Source organism: Muntiacus reevesi, chromosome 19 (assembly GCF_963930625.1).
Source record: "Muntiacus reevesi chromosome 19, mMunRee1.1, whole genome shotgun sequence".
Lineage (NCBI taxonomy): Eukaryota > Metazoa > Chordata > Mammalia > Artiodactyla > Cervidae > Muntiacus > Muntiacus reevesi.
This window is the reverse complement of record NC_089267.1, coordinates 8,744,812-8,767,869: the sequence shown is the minus strand read 5'-3', so window position 1 is coordinate 8,767,869 and position 23,058 is coordinate 8,744,812. Positions and strand designations below refer to the sequence as shown.

Genomic DNA, 23,058 nt, shown 5'->3' with positions numbered 1-23,058 from the left:
ATCAATTAAACGCTGAAGCATAATTTTATTGTAGTGTTTCCAAATCAATTAACAGATTAGTTGTGAAGTGGCTGAAATACACTTGTTCAACCAAAATCATGTCTTATAACAGTTGAACTAAATTGCATTCATACACTAAGATGGAGTCTTTTAATGATTTTAATATTTATACAGTTTGCATACTTACATACTCATGCTAAAAAAGCTAAGTACAATGGAGTTATTTTTATTTTTAGGGAGAACCTGGTGTGCCAGGACCTCGTGGATTTCCAGTAAGTAAATGTGAAGTGATTTATAATCTGTCTTTAGGTAAAATTCTGCCATTGTGAAATTTTTCAATTTATTTTTCTACATAATATACATCACAAAGAAATTATGACTTATCTGCTATGATAAACATTGTGACTATGAGTAGAAAATTTCAGAGCAATTTGAATGTATGGTGTAAAATACATGCATCTGTTTGCAGGTGGCATTTACTAATAGAAATAACCCCTTCTCTGTTCCCACTGATGGAAACTGTTTCTCGTGTAACAGCAGCAAACCTAAGTGTTTGGTGTTTAGACCTCAGCATCACACCACTTTCTTCACAACTGGTTTTATGTCTAACGAAATACCAGCCATGTTATCACCCACCTGCTTCCCTGGCGAGTCTTCTTCCACGTTACACGATCCAGCAGATTTGTGTTATTTCTCTCCAGAGGAGAACTGGATTCTCAGGCTGCTATTTTTTTTTTTTTTTTCTATTTGTTCTTCATTCCTTTTTCTGCTTGCTATTAATCTGTGTTTTTCCTCTTTGTTTCCTATTTGCACTGTTTCCGTTGCCATATTTCATCTTTTCCATTTTAAGTTTCTTTTCAGAGGTGACTAGTTTGCTGGCCTTCCTCACACATTTTTAACTCATAGCTCAACATCTTATAGAGATGCCTTTAAACAAATTCATCAAATCTCTAGGTCTCTTGATAATGAAATAACTTGTTGATTACTTTGGTATCTTCAAGCATGACATTTATTTCCCACATTGATCCACATATTACAGTGTTCAAATAGAAGTAATTTTTCAAAGAATGCCTTGAAAACTCCCCATTTACCATTGAAACATATTACTCATGTGAAATTCATGCTTGTTGTGGCTGCCTAAATAATTAGAAATAATAACATCATTATCAGAGGATGTGATTCCCCTGGATGCTTCATATATGGATGGATGTTTTAGAAAATATGTAAGTCTATCTTAGATATTTCTATCTAGACAATACAAAGTCTGGAAGTACAGGCGGTCAGGAATATGGTGTCAGAGACAGCTGTGCATACGAGGGGTTCAAGCCCACAGAGGAGAGTGACGAGGAAACCCAAGGCTGGGGGACTGAGCCCCGAAGGCAGCGGTGCTCAGTTTTATTAAGTTCAGCCAGCGCAGAGTTAGAGCTTGTTGTGTGCTAGGCCCTGTGCTTGGAATTGAGGCTTGGAGGCTGCATAAGGAGGCATGGTTTCAATCCCTGGTTACACGCAGTTTGATGTTGCTCAAGAAATAGTAAATGTAAGGGAGTGGGAGACAGACTGACTGGTTTTAAAATAAAATTCAGCATAAATGAGGATCCCACTGCAGGTCATTTCAGGAGTGACACTGTTCTGTTTTCCGTTTCTGCTGGATTCGGTGTCTGGACACATAGCCTTACCTGTCAAGGGATGTGTTCCTAAACACTTTGGTCCTCCCCTTCCTCTCTGTGCTAAATATCTGGGCAACTTCCAAATATTACATTATTGATTTTAGAGCAATGTTGTCTTACTTTTAATGTCAGTTTCTTATAAATCACGACAAATGATATCACTTATATGTGGAAGCTAAAATATGCTACAAGTGAACTTCTTTACCAAACAGAAATAGACTCACAGGCACAGAAAACAAGCTTGTGGTTACCAACGAGGAAAGGAAGGGAGGGTAATTTAGGAATTTGGGATGAACAAATAGAAACTACTGCATATAAAATAGATAAACAACAAGGGCCTACTATATAGCACATGTTCACTATTTTGTAAAAAACTGTAGTCAAAAAGAATGTGAAAAAGTCCAGTTGTGATGTGGCTCTTTGTGAGTAATGGTAAATTCTCCTGACAGCAAGCATGGATAACTTCTTTACTTGCTGTGCTAAATCTCTCAGTCATGTCCGACTCTGTGCGACCCCATGGACTGTTATAGTCTGCTAGGCTCCTCTGTCCATGGGATTCTTCCGGCAAGAATATTGGAGTGGTTTTCTTTACTTTGCTTTTCTTTAAAAAAAAAAAAAAAAGTTTGAAAAAAATACTACCAGTTAGCTTAGACATCGAAAGAACATTTGAGGAGCTGAAGCAAGCTTCTTCATTTAGAAGTGGAGCCGAGTTTGCTTTCTCTACCCAGTCCTTTCTTTTCGAATGAGCATCTTACGTTCATTTGGTGATAGACTCTGTAGTTCATTTTAGAACTGAGTTAGTTCTGTATTTACAGAAGTAACTTCTGTAGTTACTTCTGTAACTACTGAATTTACATGAAGTATGGGTCCTGTATCATAACAACTTTTATTTTAACCTTTTAGGGCCGTGGTATTCCTGGACCTCCTGTAAGTATCGTCTGCTGGTTTGTTTTACGGAGTCTATAAGAGTGGCCCGTTTCTCAGATCCCAACCTTAGGCTCCAGTTTGCACTCTACCAGTGGTGTTGACAGGGCCCTCCCTTAGGGATCTTAGGTGGCTACTATGACAGCACCCCTATTCTACTAAAAATATTGTATTAATTTAAGAAATTTCTGTTAAGGTAAGGAATTTCCATTTTAAGTAGTTACTCTTTGGTCAGATGAGTTGTCTCATTGGAAGCCAAAGCTAGCACAGATACATCATTCTGATCAATCGTTTATTGTATTTGGTATCACTTGTCATAAATTGTGAAAGCATCATAAGTCACCATGTCCCTCTAATTTGTTGACTTCAGGGTCCTCCTGGGGGAGCAGGACTCCCTGGAGAGCTTGGCCGTGTTGGACCGATTGTGAGTACCACATACACACACACAGCACGTTGACAGATGTTTGTTGACTTAATAGAAGATGTTACTGGGGATGGCAAATTGCCCTGTGTATGTTTCCCCCTGCAAATCCAGGAAATGGCAGATAAGTTTAATTCCAGTTTATAATACTGATGAGGACCAGGGTAATAACGCCATCTCATTTCTGTAGAGTGATTTTAATTTTTTTCCCCAGAGTTTTCAGCTGAACTTTCCTTCCCAGCTTCTAGAATTAGTGATTAAGCCAAGAACTGTCACCTTCATTTTACAAACTCAGTTGGGATTGGGGTCCAAACTTTTGTTATCAGTTCCTCTGTATGAAATGAGTGAATAGTCTAAAATCATTCCCGTGTACATTTATGTTAGCACTGTAAAATCATAATCGAACCAACAGAACTTTAATCAATAGAGAGCTGAACTTCATGGAAGAAATTGATGTTAATATTTAATAAATATTTCAAAAATCTTGAAGTAGTGATGTTATCTGAGGAATTGATAATAGTAAATCCGTTGAAAGCGGGAGCCACATATATACCTTTTTAGCTTCTCTGTAGGTGCTGCTGTTTGACAAATTTATTTACTGAATGCAAGAATGCGTATAAAATGATTTCAAAGTAGATTGTAAGGTGTTTTTGCTTTATGATAGAATATTAGAAGGAAAAGGTGTGCGAGGAGGAAGCGCTGGTGATTCTAACTGGAATCCACTTTCATCTGAATGGCGTATTTAGCCATCTTTGCTCAAGTGCGTGCAGTGACAGTGAGGGACAGTTTCTGGGTGCAGAGTCCAGGGCTGACTGGCCCTGCAGAGGTTGCCTTCCTGTTTATAGTTTCAGGCAGGCGTGAGCTGCCCTTAGCTGGGCGGTACTGGCAGTGTCAACTATTCTGGTTCCCCTGAAAATCAACTGGAAAAATGCGCAGTGTTTCCAGAGTAAAGTGATCTGTGTATAGAGAACTGGCTCTTTTCCCCCAAGCCTCTCTCCGCCTTCTCTTATTGTTTTGATGAGGCTGGAACTCCTTTATTCTTCTAACTTTGTGGAACTAATTGGACTGCGGGTCACCCATCAATTTTGGTGGCAGGTCTATGCGGGCTGAGCCCTGTAGGGTTTGTAGGAATGTCAGTTTCTCATACCTCACCTTTTTGTGCAGTGTGTTTTGACGTGTGTATAACCACTGTGTCACAATTTTCAAATAACTTAGGGCGATCCTGGGAAAAGAGGACCACCGGGCCCCCCTGGCCCCCCAGGACCCAGTGTAAGTTATTTGCAGTTTGAATTTCTCTGTGTCTGAAAGTTGGGATTGTAGAATCCTAAGAACCAAAAATGAAAGGATTTTTAAATTGAATCATTGTCCTAAAATTTCAAAATGGCTATGATATGTTCACTCATTCAGAGCATGGTCTTTTAAGGCCAGTATAGTTGAGAAATCACAATAATTTGAACGATGATTTTCAAGGGAATGGTTTACGCATTATGTTTGAAGTGCTTTGAGGCTTTTGACTTCTCAAATGCTCAAAACTTGGACACATAAAAGGAACATTTTCAAATGAACTAGTTTTTGTGAAGGATTTATACAATGAGCAGTTTAAAAAATGAGGTTAATTGGGAGATAATCCATACTTTTAACTTATGATTCAGAATTCTCCATATTTTCTATTCTGCCATTTTACTTTCTCTTCAATCCTGTGAAAGAAATATTGTACTAAAATTTAGATTTCTCCAAACAGAAAAGACCCATGAGTGAAGTTTCTAGAATATTAGCATATCTTAGGCTATTTATTCCTTATAGCTTATTGAAAAAATGCTATATTTGTCAAATGAACATTTTATTATTAGTAGGATGAATTAAATATTTCACTATATTCTTAACTTTCACATTTTCTTTACTTTAGGGAACAATTGGCTTTCATGATGGAGATCCATTGGTAAGACATTTTCCTTTGAATAAAATACAGTTTTAAGTCAAAAGTCCAGGAATTCTCTTTAGAAGATGAATTCTCTTTAAGATGATCTTGCTAGAATAAGGTGTATTTTCATGTTTTATTTTACTCAGATGGCAGAGCACTTTGTTGTACTGGTGGACTGGTCACTTATACATATTCACACTAACTTTTTCATTATGGAATTATCTTTCTTTTTCCACAATCTCTTTTACTTTATGGAGGAGACCTGCTTTTCACCAGAGCATTCCAATTTTAGAAGGTCGAAGTCCAATAATGCTCTCTGAGGCTTGTTTTACTCATAAACGGATATTCAAACAGTGTAGGAAAACTGCACTAAATGCAGTTTTGGTCCATTTGTTGGGGGCAACGTGACCTTTAGGACTGAGCTGTTGGATTGGAGTGGGGGAGGTTGGTCTGTAAATGTTTTCTTTCTTGAACAAGTTGAATCTGAAATAATATGGCAAAATAGTAGTATTAATTAAATCTGGATGGTGGATACGTGGGGAAAGGGTTTGTTATGTTCTCTGTATGTTTCTGTAAGCTAGGAATATTTCTGAGTTTAAAAGTAAATTAAAAAAAGAAAGAGTAGCCGCAGTTATTTAATGAATAGACTTGCACTGGGATTCTGCAGCTGGAAACCCTAAAGGATGTATCATTTTATCACGAAGCAGAGGCTCTTGGTTACTCTCTTTCTGTCTCTCTGGCAGTGTCCCAATTCCTGCCCACCGGGTCGTTCGGGATACCCAGGTCTGCCAGGCATGAGGGTAAGACCATACTGTCTGTCTGTATTCTATCTTCACGAGTATTATCTATACGAAAAAGAGGCTTTCCTTGAAGCACTGACCTTGCTCGTGCCAGGACCACACTCTGATGGATCAGGCAAGTCTGTGTCGCTTGTTCAGTGGCTTTGTAGTCCTTTTTCAGTCCTGGAAGTTCCCGCTGGTACGCTGACAGCTCCCAAGACAGAGATACTTGTCTATTCAGGGCTTCTGTTTCTCAGGGAAGAAATATCAATGAAATGCACTGGATTGAGAGACTCTAGAACACCAGGTGAAGGTTCAGAAGTTTACTCCAATAGTGAGAGGCAGGGGCCAAGGACCGTACATATAATGTATTTCAAACTGTTTTAGTTAAAAAGAAATTGGAAAAACTGTGCAAAATAGAGGAAAAAAAAAAACACTTTCAAAAGTGTTTTTCTCTCACTCTGCCATCATAATTGCTTCAAAATTGCCCGTTGGAAATAAAGAAATAAATACCAAATGCTGGGGTTAATCGACTTTTTCTCTCTACTCTATGAGTCTGAAATGATTTTGAAAAATTCCAGATTGGGGGAGTTGTGCCAAGATCCTAAAGACTCTGAGGCACTGAGTTTCCCGTTGCAGTTTTCTCTGAGGCTAGCTTGGGTGTGCGCCCACCATGCAGAAGACGTGGACCTCGAAGGGTGTGTTATTTTTCATGGAAACTTGAACCCTGGGAACAAGAAGGGTTTTTAGGACAAAACTGATAGAAAATTTTTGGAATGTTTATTTCATGTTTATCTCATGTTATTGATCCAAACTGTTAGGACAGGCGTCCTGACAATGAAAGATGGAAATTTCTTCTTGTGCTTTGCAGTCTTTGCTGACTGCTGTTTATAGATGTCTATTTGCACTTAAAAAGCAGATACATTACTTTGTCAACAAAGGTCCATCTAGTCAATGTGAGAGTTGGACTACAAAGAAAGCTGAGCACCGAAGAATTGATGCTTTTGAACTGTGGTGTTGGAGAAGACTCTTCAGAGTCCCTTGGATTGCAAGATCCAAACAGTCCATCCTGAAGGAGATCAGTCCTGAATATTCACTGGAAGGACTGATAATGAAGTGGCCACCTGATGAGAAGAACTGACTCATTTGAAAAGACCCTGATGTTGGGAAAGATTGAAGGCAGGAGGAGAAGGGGATGACAGAGGATGAGATGGTTGGATGGCATCACTGACTTGATGGACATGAGTTTGAGTAAACTCTGGGAGTTGGTGATGGACAGGGAGGCCTGGTGTGCTGCAGTCCATGGGGTCACAAAGAGTCGGACACAACTGAGCGACTGAACTGAACTGAATTTGTACTTAAACTGCGCAGAAGAAGGGCAGAAAGTTCTACATCTGGGGAAGCCCTTCTTCTGCCTTGAGTAAGGCCATGGGTGCAGAGGAGGAAGAGGGTTTTCAGAGGAGGCTCCGGAGAGCAGGGGGCAGCTGGTCTGGTGGGTCAGTGGTCCACGTCTGGAGAGTGAGTTACTGATGTTGGAGGACATATCGTCACTTTGGCCCAGCTGTGAGAGGAAGTTGGAGAAGAAGGGCTCTAGGCACCAGCAGGCAGTGTCATTATCTAGTTACTGACCTAGGTACTGGAGGATTTGTTATTCCAGGACAGAGTTTGATAACTGAAACTGATACCTGTCATATACAGTCGTGTAGTACACATGTCATTCTAAAATTCTTCTAAGGCTGTCATTTCTTTGTGACATAACCTTTCTCTTAGCAGCACGTTGGCTTACATATAGGGGAGCAAGGTCACTTTATGAGCCATCTGACCACTTTCTGTGTCAAATCCAACACATTTATTTACTTCTCTACTTAAGCATTTTTGCATTTGCTAGGGTCACAAAGGAGCTAAAGGAGAGATTGGTGAACCTGGAAGACAAGGTCACAAGGTAAGGACAAGGAATATTTATTGGGTACATTGTGATTAAGAGGTTGTAATGACTTTCATTGTAAGGGCTTGTAAGGAATAACAGAGCATGATTTTTGCCCCTTCCTTTTCCAATGATGATTGAAAAGTTCTCAGCAGATGCATCAATATTCTGACTAAGCATCATATCCTAAGGTTGTTCAGTTACAAAAAAAGAATGAACAAAGTACCGTACACTTTCATTCCTTCCTGTGTTGCTACACCTTGCTTTCCTTTTCTAATCAACCACACTTAGCTCTTTTCCTTGATGCTTTTGATAGTCAAATGTTATTCAAACTGGCTGTTCCACTCCACCAGACAAAATTTTATGACAAGTGTAAAATTTTATGACAAGTGTCGCTGAGACAAGCAAACAGGGAATTGATAATTGGCTTATAGCTTCTCAAGTTCTGAAATAATTTTTCTGTTTGTTTCTGACTTCATTGCAGTATAACTTAGGCTTTGAGTCATCTGGAAGCTAGCAATAGCACTTCTATTGTTTTTTGGGTAGAAACTTGGAATCCACAGCACAACTTATAGTGGAGCTAGCGCGTCCTGCAAGGTTGAAATTTAAAGTAAGGTGACCTGTTTGTCTTTTTTCATCCACTAGGATGAAATCGCCTTAGAGTAACCAGGAATTTGACTTCTTATATGGTAGAATATTTGTCCCTGTAAATTCCATAGTATTTTTACAAAGTCAAACTGCTTTTATTAATGTGGGTTGTCTAGACTTTGTTGAATAAGTCCATTTACACCTGTACTGGGTGGCAGAAGTCTATCTTTTGAGGTTAAGAGCTTGAGAAGAAATTTATTAATATCTTCAGGCACTCATATTCTTGAATTCCTTAGGAAAAACTATTGAACAGTCTCAGACAATCAAGATAAATAAACCAATTTCCTGTACCTTATTACAGTGTGAACTTACATTTTAAAAGTCTTTTATTACTTAGGCTCTGAATAGTAGAGCCATTTTATTCATCTGGCACATCACAGGTGAATTCTTGATGACAAATTGGAGAAAATTATAAAAACATCAAGTGCTTTGGGTGTTTTTCTGTGTGCCTATTCCTCCATTGAATTTTTAAATTTGTAACTAAAAAAGCCAACAAATATTTATTAATCTCTGTTATGTGCCAGGATTTATTCTAAGTGCTAAGGGCACAGAAATGAACACATATGTCTGATGTGGCTAATTTAAGTTTGACATATCCTTGTAATAGAATATTATCTAACCACAGAAACAGAATATTAAACCACACTGAAAGACACCTCGAGGTAATACGTATAGTAAAGCAGACTTAGTGGACTTCTGCTGCTTTGATGCCCTGTATCCTTTCCTCTTTTTTTGGTGACCCCTTCTCTTTGGGAAACTTCCACTCCCCCATCCCATGGGGTTTGGGAATGAAAGAGTCAATCAGAGGTCTCTCTACTCACCCATGAAACTAGTATTTTTGAGACCTATGCAAGTTAGTTATCTGGACTTTCAAATTTGTTCGGTCTTAAGTGGGGAACCTGCAAAATTCTTGGTGTGTTAGGTAACTGACCAAAATTTTCATGAAAAAGCTTTTCATAATTAAAAATTGTTGATCGTTCCTTATTTATTTCACATGCATATGTCACTTAAACTTTCAGTGTTTGTCTTTGAAAATTGATCTATGAAGATAATATAACTCCTTAAAAATTAAACCTGAAAAGGCTAATGGATGCAATTAGTTGTAAGCTGAAAGCAGAAAGATGAAGTATTAAGACTAGGGTCCTGAAGTTTGCTTTCAGATTCACAATTCTGCCTTGAATTTACTCCACAAAATAGTTAATGAATATTTAAATAATTTGGTTATGAATCTAAGAATGAACCATCAAAAAAACTTTCAGTAAAATGATAATAAATTGCAATTCCTAAATTTGTCATTTAGCTTTATGGTTATTGATTAGTTACTGTGTGCTATTCATCTATTGGTGAAATATTTAAATCAACTATGTTACTATAAGTTTTAACAAGAATCAATGGGAAAATACCCCAGGCTCTACTAATGAAAAATTATAATCACTGTTGTTTTTATACTTAGGTGGGGAAATACAAGTAGTATTTAATTATACATGTTTTGATTATCCACTCCATGAACTAACAAAAATCCACTATATAAGATTCTGAGAGTTTATTCAGAAATCAAGTGTAATTGGTTTAGGTATAGCCTAGTTCTTTGCTTTGTGTGGCCAAATGTTCTATATTAATACTGCTACTAAGTTTTTTTGGTGTTTCTTTGTGTATGTGTGAAAAAAAATATCCAAATGCAAAGTTGCAGCCTGTGGAACAAGAAAATAAGTGAATTGAAACATGTCATAAACAATATAATTGGATTTTAATCTACTATTATGTACATATATTAAAAATTAAGTTAGTTTTCTAATAACTAACTTCACAATTTATTTGTTACCATAGGAAATGTAGGGTAGTATATCTATTATAAAAAGCAACATCCTAGTCAGAGAGAAAATAACTTTCTCAGAGTCCATACAGTAATCTTTCTGTAAGAAATAGCAGTCCTTGGATTTCTGTTCAGAATATCCTACCATTTAAAAATGTATCAGCAGGATTTCCCTGGTGATCCAGTCCCTAGGACCCAGTACAATTCAGGGAGCCTGAGTTTGATCCCTCGTCAAGGAACTGGACTCACAAGGTGCAGCTAAGACCTGATGCAACCAAATAAATAAATAAAGTAAAAAATACATGCATCAGAGATTATATAATTAATATAAAAAGTCAAAGAAATAATTAGAGAACATGATGAAAGAAGATTCCATTGGTAGTGGCCACCAGCTAGTCAAGATACCTTAGAACACACTTAAGTATTCAATTTGAAGAAAAGAACAAAACTTTATTGATGGAAAGAAAAGGGAAACATTTTGACCAAATTAGAAGATACACTGAGTTCCACAATGGAAAGATTCAGTGTTGTAAAAATTATTTCTCTATATCATCTATTAATTTAATGAAGTTCTAGTTCAAAGCAAGCAGCATTTTTTTTGTGATGTTCTGTCCAACAGTTCTAAAGTTCATGCCTAAGGCTATACATTTAGGAAAATCTGAAAAATAAGAGTAACTGTAAATGAAAAATAAAAGTAAATGAATTTTCCCAGCCAAAGATTAGAATGGATTATAGAATTTTGATAATTAAAATATTATGGTATTGACAACATCATATAGGAAACTGGTAGAGCTTAATAGGAATTCCACAAGCAAATTTATTTATCAATTTAATATATGTTAAAGATGAATTTTCCAATCTGTGTGGGGAGAATCTATTATTCAGTAAATGATATTGAATAGAGTGCCAGTAAGAAGGAAAATAGAAGGGGAAAAAGGGGGAGCAGTGACAGATTTCTCTTCTTGGGCTCTAAAATCACTGCGGATGGTGACTGCAGTCATGAAATTAGAAGATGCTTGCTTCTCGGAAGGAAAACTATGACAAATCTAGACAGTGTATTAAAAAGCAAAGGCATCACTTTGCCCACAAAGGTCTGTCTAGTGAAGGCTATGGTCTCTTCAGTAGTCATGTACAGATGTGAGTGTTGGACCATAAAGACTGAGCACCAAAGAACTGATGCTTTCAGACTGTGATGCTGGAGAAGGTTCTTGAGAGTCTCTTGGACAGCGAGGAGATCAAACCAGTCATCCTACAGGAAATCAACCCTGAATATTCATTGGCGGGACTGATGCTGAAGCTGAAGCTCCAACACTGTGGCCACTTGATGCGAAGAGCCAACTTATTAGAAAAGACTGATGCTGGGAAAGATTGAAGGCAAAAGCAGAAGAGGGCGGCAGAGGATGAGATGGTTGGACAGCATCACTGATTCAAAGGACATGAACTTGAGCAAACTCTGGGAGGCAGTGAGGGACAGGGAAGCCTGGCGTGCTACAGTCCATGGGGTCACAGAGTCAGACACGACTTAGCAACTGAACAACAGTGACAAGAAGGAAAAAGGAGATTTCTACTTTATATTTACATAAAAATAAATTACTGATAATGGAAGATTTCTACATAAGAAATTAAATGATACATATAAAATTACTAGAAGAATAATGTAGATGAATATTTATTTTTGGGAGGCAGGTAAGCTTTTCTAAGGGTGACACAAAAGGTAGAAGTCATGGAAGAAAAGACTGATTTAAATACGTTAAAAAATTGTGCATGGTATGAAAACTGGAATAAAAAAGTTAAAATGAAAATCATAATAGAAATATAGTTTATGGAAAAGTTTGTGTAGTGTGGTCAGACTTTCCTAATAATACACCCACAACACACACACACACACACACTTAGTACCTGAATGCATACACACCCTTTCTCTGTCTGTCTGTGTCTCTCTTCCCCCCTCCTTCTCCTCCTCTCTCTCCTTAGAAAAATTTTGGAAAGGATAGCATCTAAAATGTTACTGGTGTTTACAGCTGAAAAGTGGGATTGGGGTGACTTTATTTCTATACTTGTTTGTATTTTCTGAATTCAGTTAATATTAATTGAATTAATATTAATTCAATTAATATGGATTAATTCAATTCAATTAATATGGACTACTCACATAAAATAAGAAATTATAATAGACTAATTCAGGGGGTACAGATTTAGACGGAGCCCACTTCAGGTCACTTCCTGGAAAAGCATTTGGTGCCCTTCTCTGTGTTGCTTTTCAGGGTGAAGAAGGGGACCAGGGCGGACTGGGAGAAGTTGGAGCTCAAGGACCTCCGGTTAAGTATTTTTCAGTCTTATGCTGCATGATCCCAGTAGTCACTGGAGGATATCATTACTTCTGGAGTTTGGGAGAGGTCATGCAAAAATATTTCTGTAAAATTCACAGTTTTTTCATTTTTTATATAAAATACAGCATCTGTCAAGGAACACACTGATTTGTAGAAAGTATGCTTTTTGGAATATTTATGCAAGAGCTCTCCTTGAGAGATAATACATGTCATTCCATGTCTCTGCTATTGACCCTAACATTTCTGGAATTCTTTTCGAATTGTGTTCAGAGTCAGTAAGAGAGCCACAGTCAGTAAGGGAGCTGCTTTAATCTGATTTGGCCACATCTCATTTTGTGTCCTGAGCTGGATCATCCTGAAATGTATATTTCAGGCCATTCCTAACTGCTCTACAGAGAATTGGGACTGACCTGGATGCAAAACAGAGCTGGTGTGGAGCCACTGACAACCCAGGGAAATGATTGGCCTAGAACTAGTTTATCTTAAGCCAGTGTGGACAGTTAGCAAGTTGTCTGGAAGGGGCCACCCCGCTTTCCCGATGGAGTGTCTGCCCCTGTCCCCCAGGCAGCATGTCTACAGCATCTGTTTCTGGATCCCTGCTGCTGTGGGGCCAGAAGTCTAGAATGGTAGCATTCAGGATTGAAGTGCATTCTAGAAATAACGCCCTGCATCCTCATTTTGAGGATTACCCACTGCTGTGCCCGAGAAGGGATAAGATGGGTTCCTACTCCCCAAACTGAAATTCAGAGTATCTTTTACTGTAGAAACAGTGTAACAAAGAGTGATGGCAAGTGGTTGATGGAGACCACCCCTCCCCCCCACATCCATAGGAAGAAGCTTTCCTGGGCTACCATGGGAGCCTAATTGTCTTGGGTGGCATCTGTTGGTGGGGAAAAGTTATTCCAAGGTTTAAAATCACTACTGTTTGACGTGTAATCGAGTTACAAACCATGGAGGAGGCAAAAGTGGCAGTGTGTTCTGTGTGTGAGTTAAAAGCCAAATAGTAGTGGGAGTTTAGTCAGTAAGTCATGTCCGATTCTTGTGACCCCATGGACTGTAGCCTTCCAGGCTACTCTGTCCATGGGATTCTCCAGGCAAGAATACTGGAGTGGGTTACCATTTTCTTCTCCATAATTCTTTTATGCTAATGGTATTTTCTTTTTGTGATCAATTGTTATTCCAATTCCAGATTTGTGGAAGTCTCCAGAATTTTTAAAAAGAGTTTTACCATCAGCAGAATTCCTTTTGGAATTTTCTTCTAAGTTAGGAAAGCGTATCACTCTTCTCATTGTTACCTTTGGTTATGACATCAAAGCATATGTGCTTCAACTCAAAGAATTTACTTCTCTGTCTCTTTTTGTTTACTTTTCAAGGGAGCTCAAGGTTTGAGAGGCATTACCGGCGTAGCTGGCGAGAAAGGGGAAAAGGTAAAATGATGATGGTGATCATCAAAATCAATACACATACATGTTTAAGTTCTGGGCCATTTCAAAATATCTTCTTATCTTCAACAGCATCACATTTTATTTCTTATTGGGTGCTTTGTAGAAGATTGGTTAGGTTCTTAACATTTCTGTTATAAACACAGATGACAGAAATGAGTCATCCACATGACACTGGTTATGTACTGTGTGTCTTTAGTTATTGAGGGTAAGCAGGGGTAAGCAGGCTGTTGTATTTCATATCTTGTCATTGTCAGTAGTTGACACTGACGCAGCATCTGGGGTGCAGGGCAGAGGCAGAGGAGGGTGGAGAAGCGGGGGAAGGCAGAATGCCTGGCCAGACGGAGGAGGCATTGCCACTCCGTGGAGAGGGCAGGGCAGGCATTGCTTGGCCGAGTGGATAACAAACGTGAAAACAGCTCAAACTTGAAAGTTCATGATGGGCTCAGAAATATTTTTCTTGCTCTGTGTGTGTGTGTTACATGAGTAAGGGGGTGTGTCTAACCTCTCTGAGATTTTAAGAAAATGGACAGCACTTTTTTAGAAAGTCTATTAAGAAAACCCATTTGTAGGACTCCAGAAAATTAAGAAGAAGGCACTTTGCCCATCGCCCTGTCTGACCCTCACCTGAGAACCTCTGAGACTAATCCTTGTTGCTCTACACGGAATCACATAGCATGTCATTCACAACCAGAAAAGGATAACGTGCACACTGCCGTGGCTCAGTAAATGAACTCCAACCTTCTAGGAAAAAAGATGCACAGTTTTGTGGATTGAGGAATTGCTTTGTGAACAATTCCTTCAGGGTCGTTTTTTTTCCAACTTTTTCTCTGTCTCCTTGGGTTTTCTCATTGTACTTGGCTCCCTCTTCCATCTCCTCTGTAATATTTCTTTTCTAAAAGCATCCTGTTTTTAAAAACATATTTTTATATTTCTGTATTCATGTTACCTTAGGTAACATTTTGTTGGTACTCTTCTGTTACCAAGTAACAAATCCCATTTAGTTTGAAGTTGCTGATACCCAGGCTTTTGCTTGTTTTCTGGTTTAAATCATCTCCTAAAATATGTGACCCTTATTTTGAAACCAATTACCCTTGTTGATATGCTCTTTATTTGAGGTATTTTGCTACTTGGTAGTTTTCAAAATTTTCTCATTGCCTCTGACTGTGGTCAGATTGCTTTCAATAAAAAGAAAAAAAGCTCTTCTGGTGAACTCAGACCCTTGCTGTGGTTACCTAGTAACAGCAGTTTGGGTCTGAGCTGGTGCTGAACAACAATGAGAGACAGAGAGAGAGAGGCATCAAAGCCATTTCTGTAACACGAGGACTGGCTCTGCTCCCTCCCAGCAACATGAGCTGTGAATTCAAAGGTTTTTTCAGGTCTCCCAAACCTCTTCCTTCCTGGTGGATGGAGAATGCCTTCTGCTCTATTCCAGTTTTTAGGGATGAAAGACTTTCAAGGCTCTGTGGTGCCTCTGCTTCTTCTTTGATGCTACCCATGTCTGAGCCCTCTATCAAAGGTTTTCTAATTTTTAATTCTTATTGCAGACACCATCCACCTGGTTTTCTTGGCTTGACATCTACCCAATACCCTTTTGACTATTTTTTAAAAATATCTTTCATCATCTCCTCCTCCCAAGCCTGTTCATTAGGAGAGGGCTTGTTCTCTCCAAGTGCCCATCTGCCTTCTCATACGAGTGGTAAATGAGAAAAAGATTTTAACAAGGGGTGGGGGCTGTATTTTGCCATGTAGCATAGATGGAGAGCACTAAGATCCCATGTTTTTGTTTTGAAATCATGTTTTGATCCTTATAATGAAAATAAGGAAGGGATGTGTACCACAGATAAGGTAGGCAGAGATAATTTCATGATAATTAGATTTATAAAGCCTTGTAGTTTTTAGCCAGCATCTCTTGGTGGGGTGAAGCTATTGTGCAGGAAACAGATCAATCACTTTACACAAACTGAACCTACTGTCTATTCAGGATGGAAGAGGGGATGCCCACATCTCTTTTGCAGTTTATTCCTCCAAATCACAAGCCTGGAGTCCTGATTCTAGATCTGGGTGGGAATCCAGAGTCACAGAAATCTCTTCTGGGTGTGGCAGCTGCAGGGTCCAGGGCAACTGCTATTTAGGTGGTGCCTTGGTCTTCATCATCAATGAATTCCCACTGGGGTCCTGGGAACCCCAGAGCATGATGATCGAACCTTCCCAATAGGCTTTCCAGGTTCTCCCAGTAAGTAGCTCACATAAGCAATCGGGAGAGGGTGCTGTGTTTGTTCATTTAAGATATCCAAGGGGGTATCAAATGTTTGGTGTAGTGCTTTTGATGGAATGAGAAGATGTAAACCAGTGTTTTCACCACTGAGGTTTCTGATGAAATACTCCTTGGGCTCACTGATGAATATCAGTATATACTGCAACACAAGACACAAAGCCTCTTTCTTATCTGGCTGTTGAAATTCTTTAGAAAGACTGAAGTACCCTCAGCGTGCATCACTGATCTTGAGTTCATTTTCCTTGTCTTGTTTATTTGCAGGGCGCTCGGGGCTTAGATGGAGAACCTGGGCCTCAGGGGCTCCCTGGTGCACCTGTAAGTACTTTTCATGGGATCCACTGATAGATTTTTTAGCAATGATCAGTGGTAGATTTTTTGCTATTAATATATGTATGTATGTGTGCAGGTATCATTTATATATGAATCAAGTGGAAAAATGGGCAATAGTTTTTGTATTTATTAAAATTTTAAAAATTAAGTCAAGCATCTTTATTTTTTTCTTATGTATAGAGAAATGTTCTTCTGACTTGACATGGGTCTTGTTTTTCTCATAAGTTTAGTCAAATACGTTTTGTTTGTTTGTTTGTTTGCTGTGTTTTTTCCTTTCACTCTGGTTGCCAGGATGCCAGGAGTCACAGTAACTCTCCCATTTTGAGTTCTTGAGTAGTTCTATGCTTTTCCTCTCATATGATTTCTGATCTCATATTTTATATTTTGATGGCTATGTGTAGATGTGTCCTTATTGTGGACTGCCTCACACCCTTTCTGGAAGTAAATAAACCAAAAAATGGTTAATTGATACTCATACGCATGAAAAAGTAGAAAAGGTCTAGGTGGAATAGTATTTCCAACTGTCAAGGTCCGGTGGGAAAGAAAGAATGTAATTGGAGGATACCATCATAAGATCAAGCTGCAGACGTGGGCCAAGCAGACCTTAGAGGAAGGTGGACCTGCAAACACGTGCGAGGTGGGATAGAGCAGCGAGGACAGGTAGGGAGCAGCCCTGTTGGGGTGATGGGGGTGTGCTGCTGTGGGGCTGCCACTGCCTGAGTGTGGAGCTCCTATTAGAAGATGAGCTGGAATAGACAAGGTAGAGGAACGTTATGAACTGTTTTATGCCAATCTGGGCAATCGTAAGTGATCCGGTAGCAATCAGAAGCCGTTTGAGGTTTCAGAGCAGCTCAGCAATTCAACCAAAGCTGTATTTTAGGAAGACACGTCCTCTCATCTGTTACCACCTGGCCATGTATCAACATCAACTGGATAGTTCTGACAGAAATCATTATTATTGACTGGAGAAGTAAGTAAAATACAGAGAAAAGGTTGGCAACTCATCCAAACCTCAACCCACCATGATAGTCAATGAGGCTAGAAGATGTGTGGACAAAGTGCCTGATGTCAAGGCTACCTGCAGTGTGTACCTTAATTTTATTATAGCTATTCATCCAAAGAATGCAGAAGCATTATGCATTTACAGTGAAATCAATTGACATGTAAGTCTTGGTTATCTTTATGATAATATCAATTTTTAGGACAATATCATTTTTATAAAAAGGTTTCTTGAGGCATCCATGGTAAATCAAAGCCATTGAGATGAAAGAGCAATGTAAGATAATTTGGATAGAATTTTATAATTTCAAAAGCCTATCAATAAGTTAATTCTGCTCACATGAACACAATTTTATTTTCATGCAGGGTGACCAAGGACAGCGAGGACCTCCAGGAGAAATAGGTCCCAAGGGAGACAGAGTGAGTCGAATCCGCATTAATCACCACCAGCATGGAGGTTGTGCAGATCTCCTTGACGTGACCTAAGTACACGTGGTAACTGTCTCTGTTCTGTCTCCTCCCTCTGCCCTGCAGGGCCCTCAAGGTTCTCCTGGAATTCCTGGTCTCCCTGGGCCCAAAGGGGACGCGGTAAGTCCTGAACTGTAGTCATCAAGCTCATTCTTCGAAGTGGTTATTGTAATAAAACTTTATAAAATAATGAAAGGAAGAGGGATGTGTTTCTAACGGACACTGTGTTTCTTTGTGCATCTTTAGGGCTTGCCAGGTGTGGATGGCCGTGACGGAATACCTGGAATGCCAGGAACAAAGGTAGCCGTGCAATTTAGTCTAAGGGCGATGGGGTGGTCTCCGCCCTGGCCCACCAAGGAGCTTCCATCATTATGTTACTGGGACATTTATTGAGCTGGCTTTGGCTTTTTTCCCTCCTTTTAGATTTTTAAATCAAGGGTCAATTCAAAATTCTTAGAAGTCAGAAAAAGAAAGGCAAATATCATATAATATCACTTTTATGTGGGATCTAAAATATGGCACAGATGAACTTATCTACAGATAAGTCTACAGAAATAGACTCACAGACATGGAGAACAGACTTGTTGCCAGGGGGAGAGAGATGGGGGAGGGAAGAGCTAGCAGTTTGGGATTGGGAGATGCAAACTATTACATGAAGAATGGATAAACAATAAGATCCCAACGTACAGCACAGGGAACCATGCCCAGTCTCCTGGGATAAGCCATGATGGGAAAGAATATTAAAGAGAATCTGTACATGTGTATATTAGTCACTTGCTTGTATAGCAGAAGTTAATACAGCATTGTGAATCAACTATACTTTGATTAAAAAAAAAAACACCAAAAACAAAAAGAATGTTTGCTTGTTTTCAGAAACTCAGTAAACTGCCTTGTTGATGAACATAGGCAGAAGGAAATCACATATTTTGATGGCATTTCCATCCTAAGTCCTATCCCACCTTCCCATCCTGAACAAGGTCACATTATAAAAGTGCACGTAAGGTCAGCTGTGCGGATAACCCTTCTACTTAGAAGGTTTTTGTCTTTCCTTTTCTTAAAAGGAAGACAATAGTTCATACACATTCAACAAAAACTTTTTTTTTCAGGGGGAACCAGGGAAACCCGGGCCTCCTGGTGAAGCAGGTTTGCAGGGATTACCTGTAAGTATTCGAGTATTTAAATGTTGATTGATTTATGTACATATTTTGAACATATGCATTTGAGGGGGGAACATATTGTATATTTTGATAAGTTCTAGGGAAGAAAAGATGCTTTAATTATGTGTTTTTACAGTTGTACATTTTTGTACTTTTTCTCTGAATAACTAGTTAAACCACACTAAGATTTAAGTTTATATTTTGCATCTGTTCCTCTGTTTAGTTCAGTCAATTTTCTTTATATCATTTCACCAACCCTGAGCTGTGGTCCGGGCTTTATACTTCCTCCTACTTGAACCAGTTCTGAAGCCCTAGGACCAGGGTTGAGCCATAAGGTTGAGAGTATGTTCAGGGAACCATGTGAGCTCTAAGAGTTCATCTTTTGATTGTGTGCTATTTTCAATTAATTATTCAGATTGGTGTTTTCCTGCATTACTGTGGCTGGAAGTTCATGTAGATTATCCCATGTGTTTTCTTGGCTCTTTGGAGGCACATATTTCAAGTTAAAGGGTCTACTTGGTAATGTTGAGGACTGCCCTCCAGCTTATTATGATATCTGTCACTTAAAAAATAATTAGAGAATATTAGGCCTCTGGATAGCACCAAATCTCGGTTAGACCCAGCATTTTCCTGCCATTTTGTTTTTCTTCTTGCAGCTTAGTGTTTTTGACAGGTTCCTATTTTGTATTCTGTACATGAGATCATGCCAGGAAGAGTTCATGTTGACCTGAAAATACTACCAGATTCTAATTTGAAAGTTCATCCTTAAAAAGTGACTTTAGTAAAGTTCATCCTTAAAAAGTAACTTTAGTAAAGTTCATCCTTAAAAAGTGACTTTAGTTTAGAGCTAGAATTTGCTTCCAGGGTGTTCAGACATAACAAGCCAGAGTCTTGTGGCTTGTGGATAGGTCTGTAGTCTGTGGCCTGTGGATATTGTGCATAGGTCTGTAACTTCAGAACTGGGAAACTAGGGGGGCTCTCCCCCAAACTGCAGCTTTGAGGTCGTCACGATGCCCTCAGCACCTTGGCAGTGTGCAGTGGACTTGGCATCTCATGGGTTGTCAGATGAGGTGATTGAACACACATTCCATGTGCATTCTTTCAGGGTATACCTGGAATTCCTGGCGCAAAGGGTGTGACTGGTGAAAAGGTAAAAGATGAAAACTTTGCAATTAATATTTTTCTCTATTTTCATTATTTTATTTATGTATTTTGGTTATCATTTAAAATAGTTCCATCCTGCCTTTGAATTTAAATTTGACCTTAGGGAGAAATCAAAGAGAACTGCAGCTGCAGAAAGAGTACTTTGACAAAGTGTTACTGATCAGACTTCCTTCTTGAAAGAGTCATCAGTTGCCAGTGTAAAACAGAGAAGCGTTCATTGCTCTTTACCACTTAAAATAGGGAAGATATTATTAAGCCACAGAGGTTTTGTCAATGGATATTAAGATGATTTAGCTGAAACTTAAAGATATTAAGCATATTGTTCACAGAATAATCAATGTTAAGTGCTTATATGCAAGCACTTAAAAACAATAGCCAAAAGAAAAAATTAAAGGGACAAAATATAGCTTTACTTTAAATAAAACAGATCCACTGTGACTAGTGTAGAAATTGGTCACAATTGGATTATGTGGCTCCAGTTTTTCAGTCATAGTGGCCCAGACAGTCTTGAGCTGAGGCGCCCCCCAGTAGCAGACCATGAGCAATTGATGGTGGAGATGGCATCCCAGATACCTGCTTTCCCCGGAGCTTGCTGGCATATCCCTTGCTTCCTCATGCTGGCATGATCCTTTATTTACAGTTTTAGTGGTGTTACACTCAGGTTAAAAGGCTCAAAGAAGTGTATTGGAGGTGGAAATGATAGAGAGAGGCATATATAATTAATATTGTAAAAAAAAAAAAAGCCTCTCTTATTCTTGTCTGGCTAAAGACCTTCCTTTTTTGATATTTGACCTTCACTTTTTAACATTTTTGAAACTTTTGAAACTTCCAGGAATGACAAAACAGTATCCTAAAACTAAAGAACTTTGATGTATACACCAAGAGAGAGAGTCTGCATCCTCCCAAATTCTCAGTGTAAAATCAGGAAGTTAATGCTGTTTAAGTGTAAGAAAGGCCTGGTCTGGGCAAGTCGGGTTGATCATTCTGCTTATTTACTTTCTGAATTAGTCTGAGTTACTGTGTTCTACCATCAGGGTAACACAGGTGCTCCAGGGAAGCCCGGTCAGTTGGGGAACTCTGGCAAACCGGTAAGATGTTCTAAGTTCCCTTTTCATGCCTTGTAACCTGTTGTCCTGGCGAAGCAAAGGGTTAGGGAGTGTAACTCTTTCTGCCTGCCTTCTTCTAACAGGGCCGCCAGGGGCCTCCCGGAGAAGTGGGACCCCGAGGACCTCGGGGCCTTTCTGTGAGTACCCCTTCTCTGCAGACCCCTCCCAGAGTGCCTCCTCTGCTCCCCCCTCCCTTTCTCCCTCCTTTTTTCTTTTATTCATTCATCCAGTCACTCATCCACAAATGCCTTCTGACATTTGCTAATCCAGATTACAATGAGACAGGAATGCTGTTTAGATATACAGCATGCTCTTTTCTCCAGAAAGTGGAAATAAAGATGAAATATGTTAAGAAAGAAACTTGATGACTTTCTACTCTCATCCCATGTTGAAGGAAGTATTTTACCGCAATATGAATCAGCTCTATTGAGATATCATTCATATACTATATAATTCACCCATTTAAAGTGTGCGATCCATTGAGATTGGTACATTTGCAGAATTGTGCAGCCGTCACCACAGTCTGTTTTAAAATGTTTTCATCACCTCAGGCTGATTCATATCAATGTATGACAAAACCCACTGAAAAATAAAAAATTAAAAAAAAAAAAAGAAATTAACCTGAAAAAAAAAAATGTTTTCATCACCTGAAAAAGAAACTTCAGATCCATTTGCAGATTCAACATTTCCCCTCCTTCCCTTTTAACCCTAGAAAATCACTCATCCACTTTCTATGGATTTGCCTGTTCTGGAAATTTCATATAAATAGAATCATGCAATATGTGGATTTTTTAATGACTGGCTTCTCAGCGTAATGCGTCAAGGTTCTTCTATGCTGCATCATGTATCAGTACTTCATTCCTTTTTATTATCAAATAACATTCAATTTTATCAGTTCAGTTCTGTTCAGTCGCTCAGTTGTGTCTGATTCCTTGCGATCCCATGAACCGCAGCACACCAGGCCTCCCTGTCCATCACCAACTCCCGGAGTTTAGCCAAGCTCGTGTCCATTCAATTCTATAGACACACCTTATTTTATTCATCCATTCAGCCATTGATGGGCATTTGGATTATTTCCACTTTTTGGTCCTTATGAATAATGCTTCTGTGAACATTTTTCTACAGGTAGAAAATGTAGACTTTTTTGTGCAGACCTGTTTTACTTCTTTTGAGTACCTGTGTAGGAGAGGAGTTTCTGCGTCATGCAATAACTCTATGTTAATCTTTTGAGAACCTGCCACACTTCTTTCAGTGTGAGTTTGTGCATTTATTTTGCAGCAAATATAGCTATGTACATTTTCTCACTAGATACAGTTTAACCCTTAGAGAGGAACTGATGCACTCAATTTTAACTTTAAAAAAATTCTTCCTTGTCTTCATTTTAAGTTCTTGCTTTCAAAGCCTGCTGGGTAACAAAAACGACTCCAAGTGAGAACACAGAAACGTCTCCAGGCATCATCGTTGCTTTTTTTCCCCCACTTTATTTATTTATTTTTGACTGAAGAATAATTGCTTTGCAGAATTTTGTGGTTTTCTGTCATACACCAACAAGAATCAGCCATAGGTACACCACCATTACATTTTAAAGAGCATTTCTTGAGCATGTTGAGTGAGGGTTTTCATGCTTCAGAAAAGTGAAATATCCCAGTTGAGAGTGGAACTTCTATCATGTATCTGTCCACTGGCT

The 23,058-nt window shown here is 38.9% G+C and overlaps 1 protein-coding gene across 3 annotated transcripts in view; it reads left to right on the top strand.

Annotated features, from left to right (window-relative positions):
* Positions 1-23,058, top strand: part of COL9A1 (collagen type IX alpha 1 chain) — an 87,832-nt gene that overhangs the window by 32,558 nt on the left and 32,216 nt on the right. For all 3 annotated transcript variants that reach the window (XM_065911372.1, XM_065911374.1, XM_065911373.1), the window contains 17 exons: positions 237-272; positions 2,571-2,594; positions 2,962-3,015; positions 4,228-4,281; positions 4,919-4,951; positions 5,677-5,733; positions 7,601-7,654; positions 12,362-12,415; positions 13,801-13,854; positions 16,409-16,462; positions 17,843-17,896; positions 18,011-18,064; positions 18,191-18,244; positions 19,051-19,104; positions 20,207-20,251; positions 21,300-21,353; positions 21,455-21,508. In XM_065911372.1, coding sequence (XP_065767444.1) covers positions 237-272; positions 2,571-2,594; positions 2,962-3,015; positions 4,228-4,281; positions 4,919-4,951; positions 5,677-5,733; positions 7,601-7,654; positions 12,362-12,415; positions 13,801-13,854; positions 16,409-16,462; positions 17,843-17,896; positions 18,011-18,064; positions 18,191-18,244; positions 19,051-19,104; positions 20,207-20,251; positions 21,300-21,353; positions 21,455-21,508 — 843 coding nt within the window. The remainder of the gene's footprint in view (positions 1-236; positions 273-2,570; positions 2,595-2,961; positions 3,016-4,227; positions 4,282-4,918; positions 4,952-5,676; positions 5,734-7,600; positions 7,655-12,361; positions 12,416-13,800; positions 13,855-16,408; positions 16,463-17,842; positions 17,897-18,010; positions 18,065-18,190; positions 18,245-19,050; positions 19,105-20,206; positions 20,252-21,299; positions 21,354-21,454; positions 21,509-23,058) is intronic.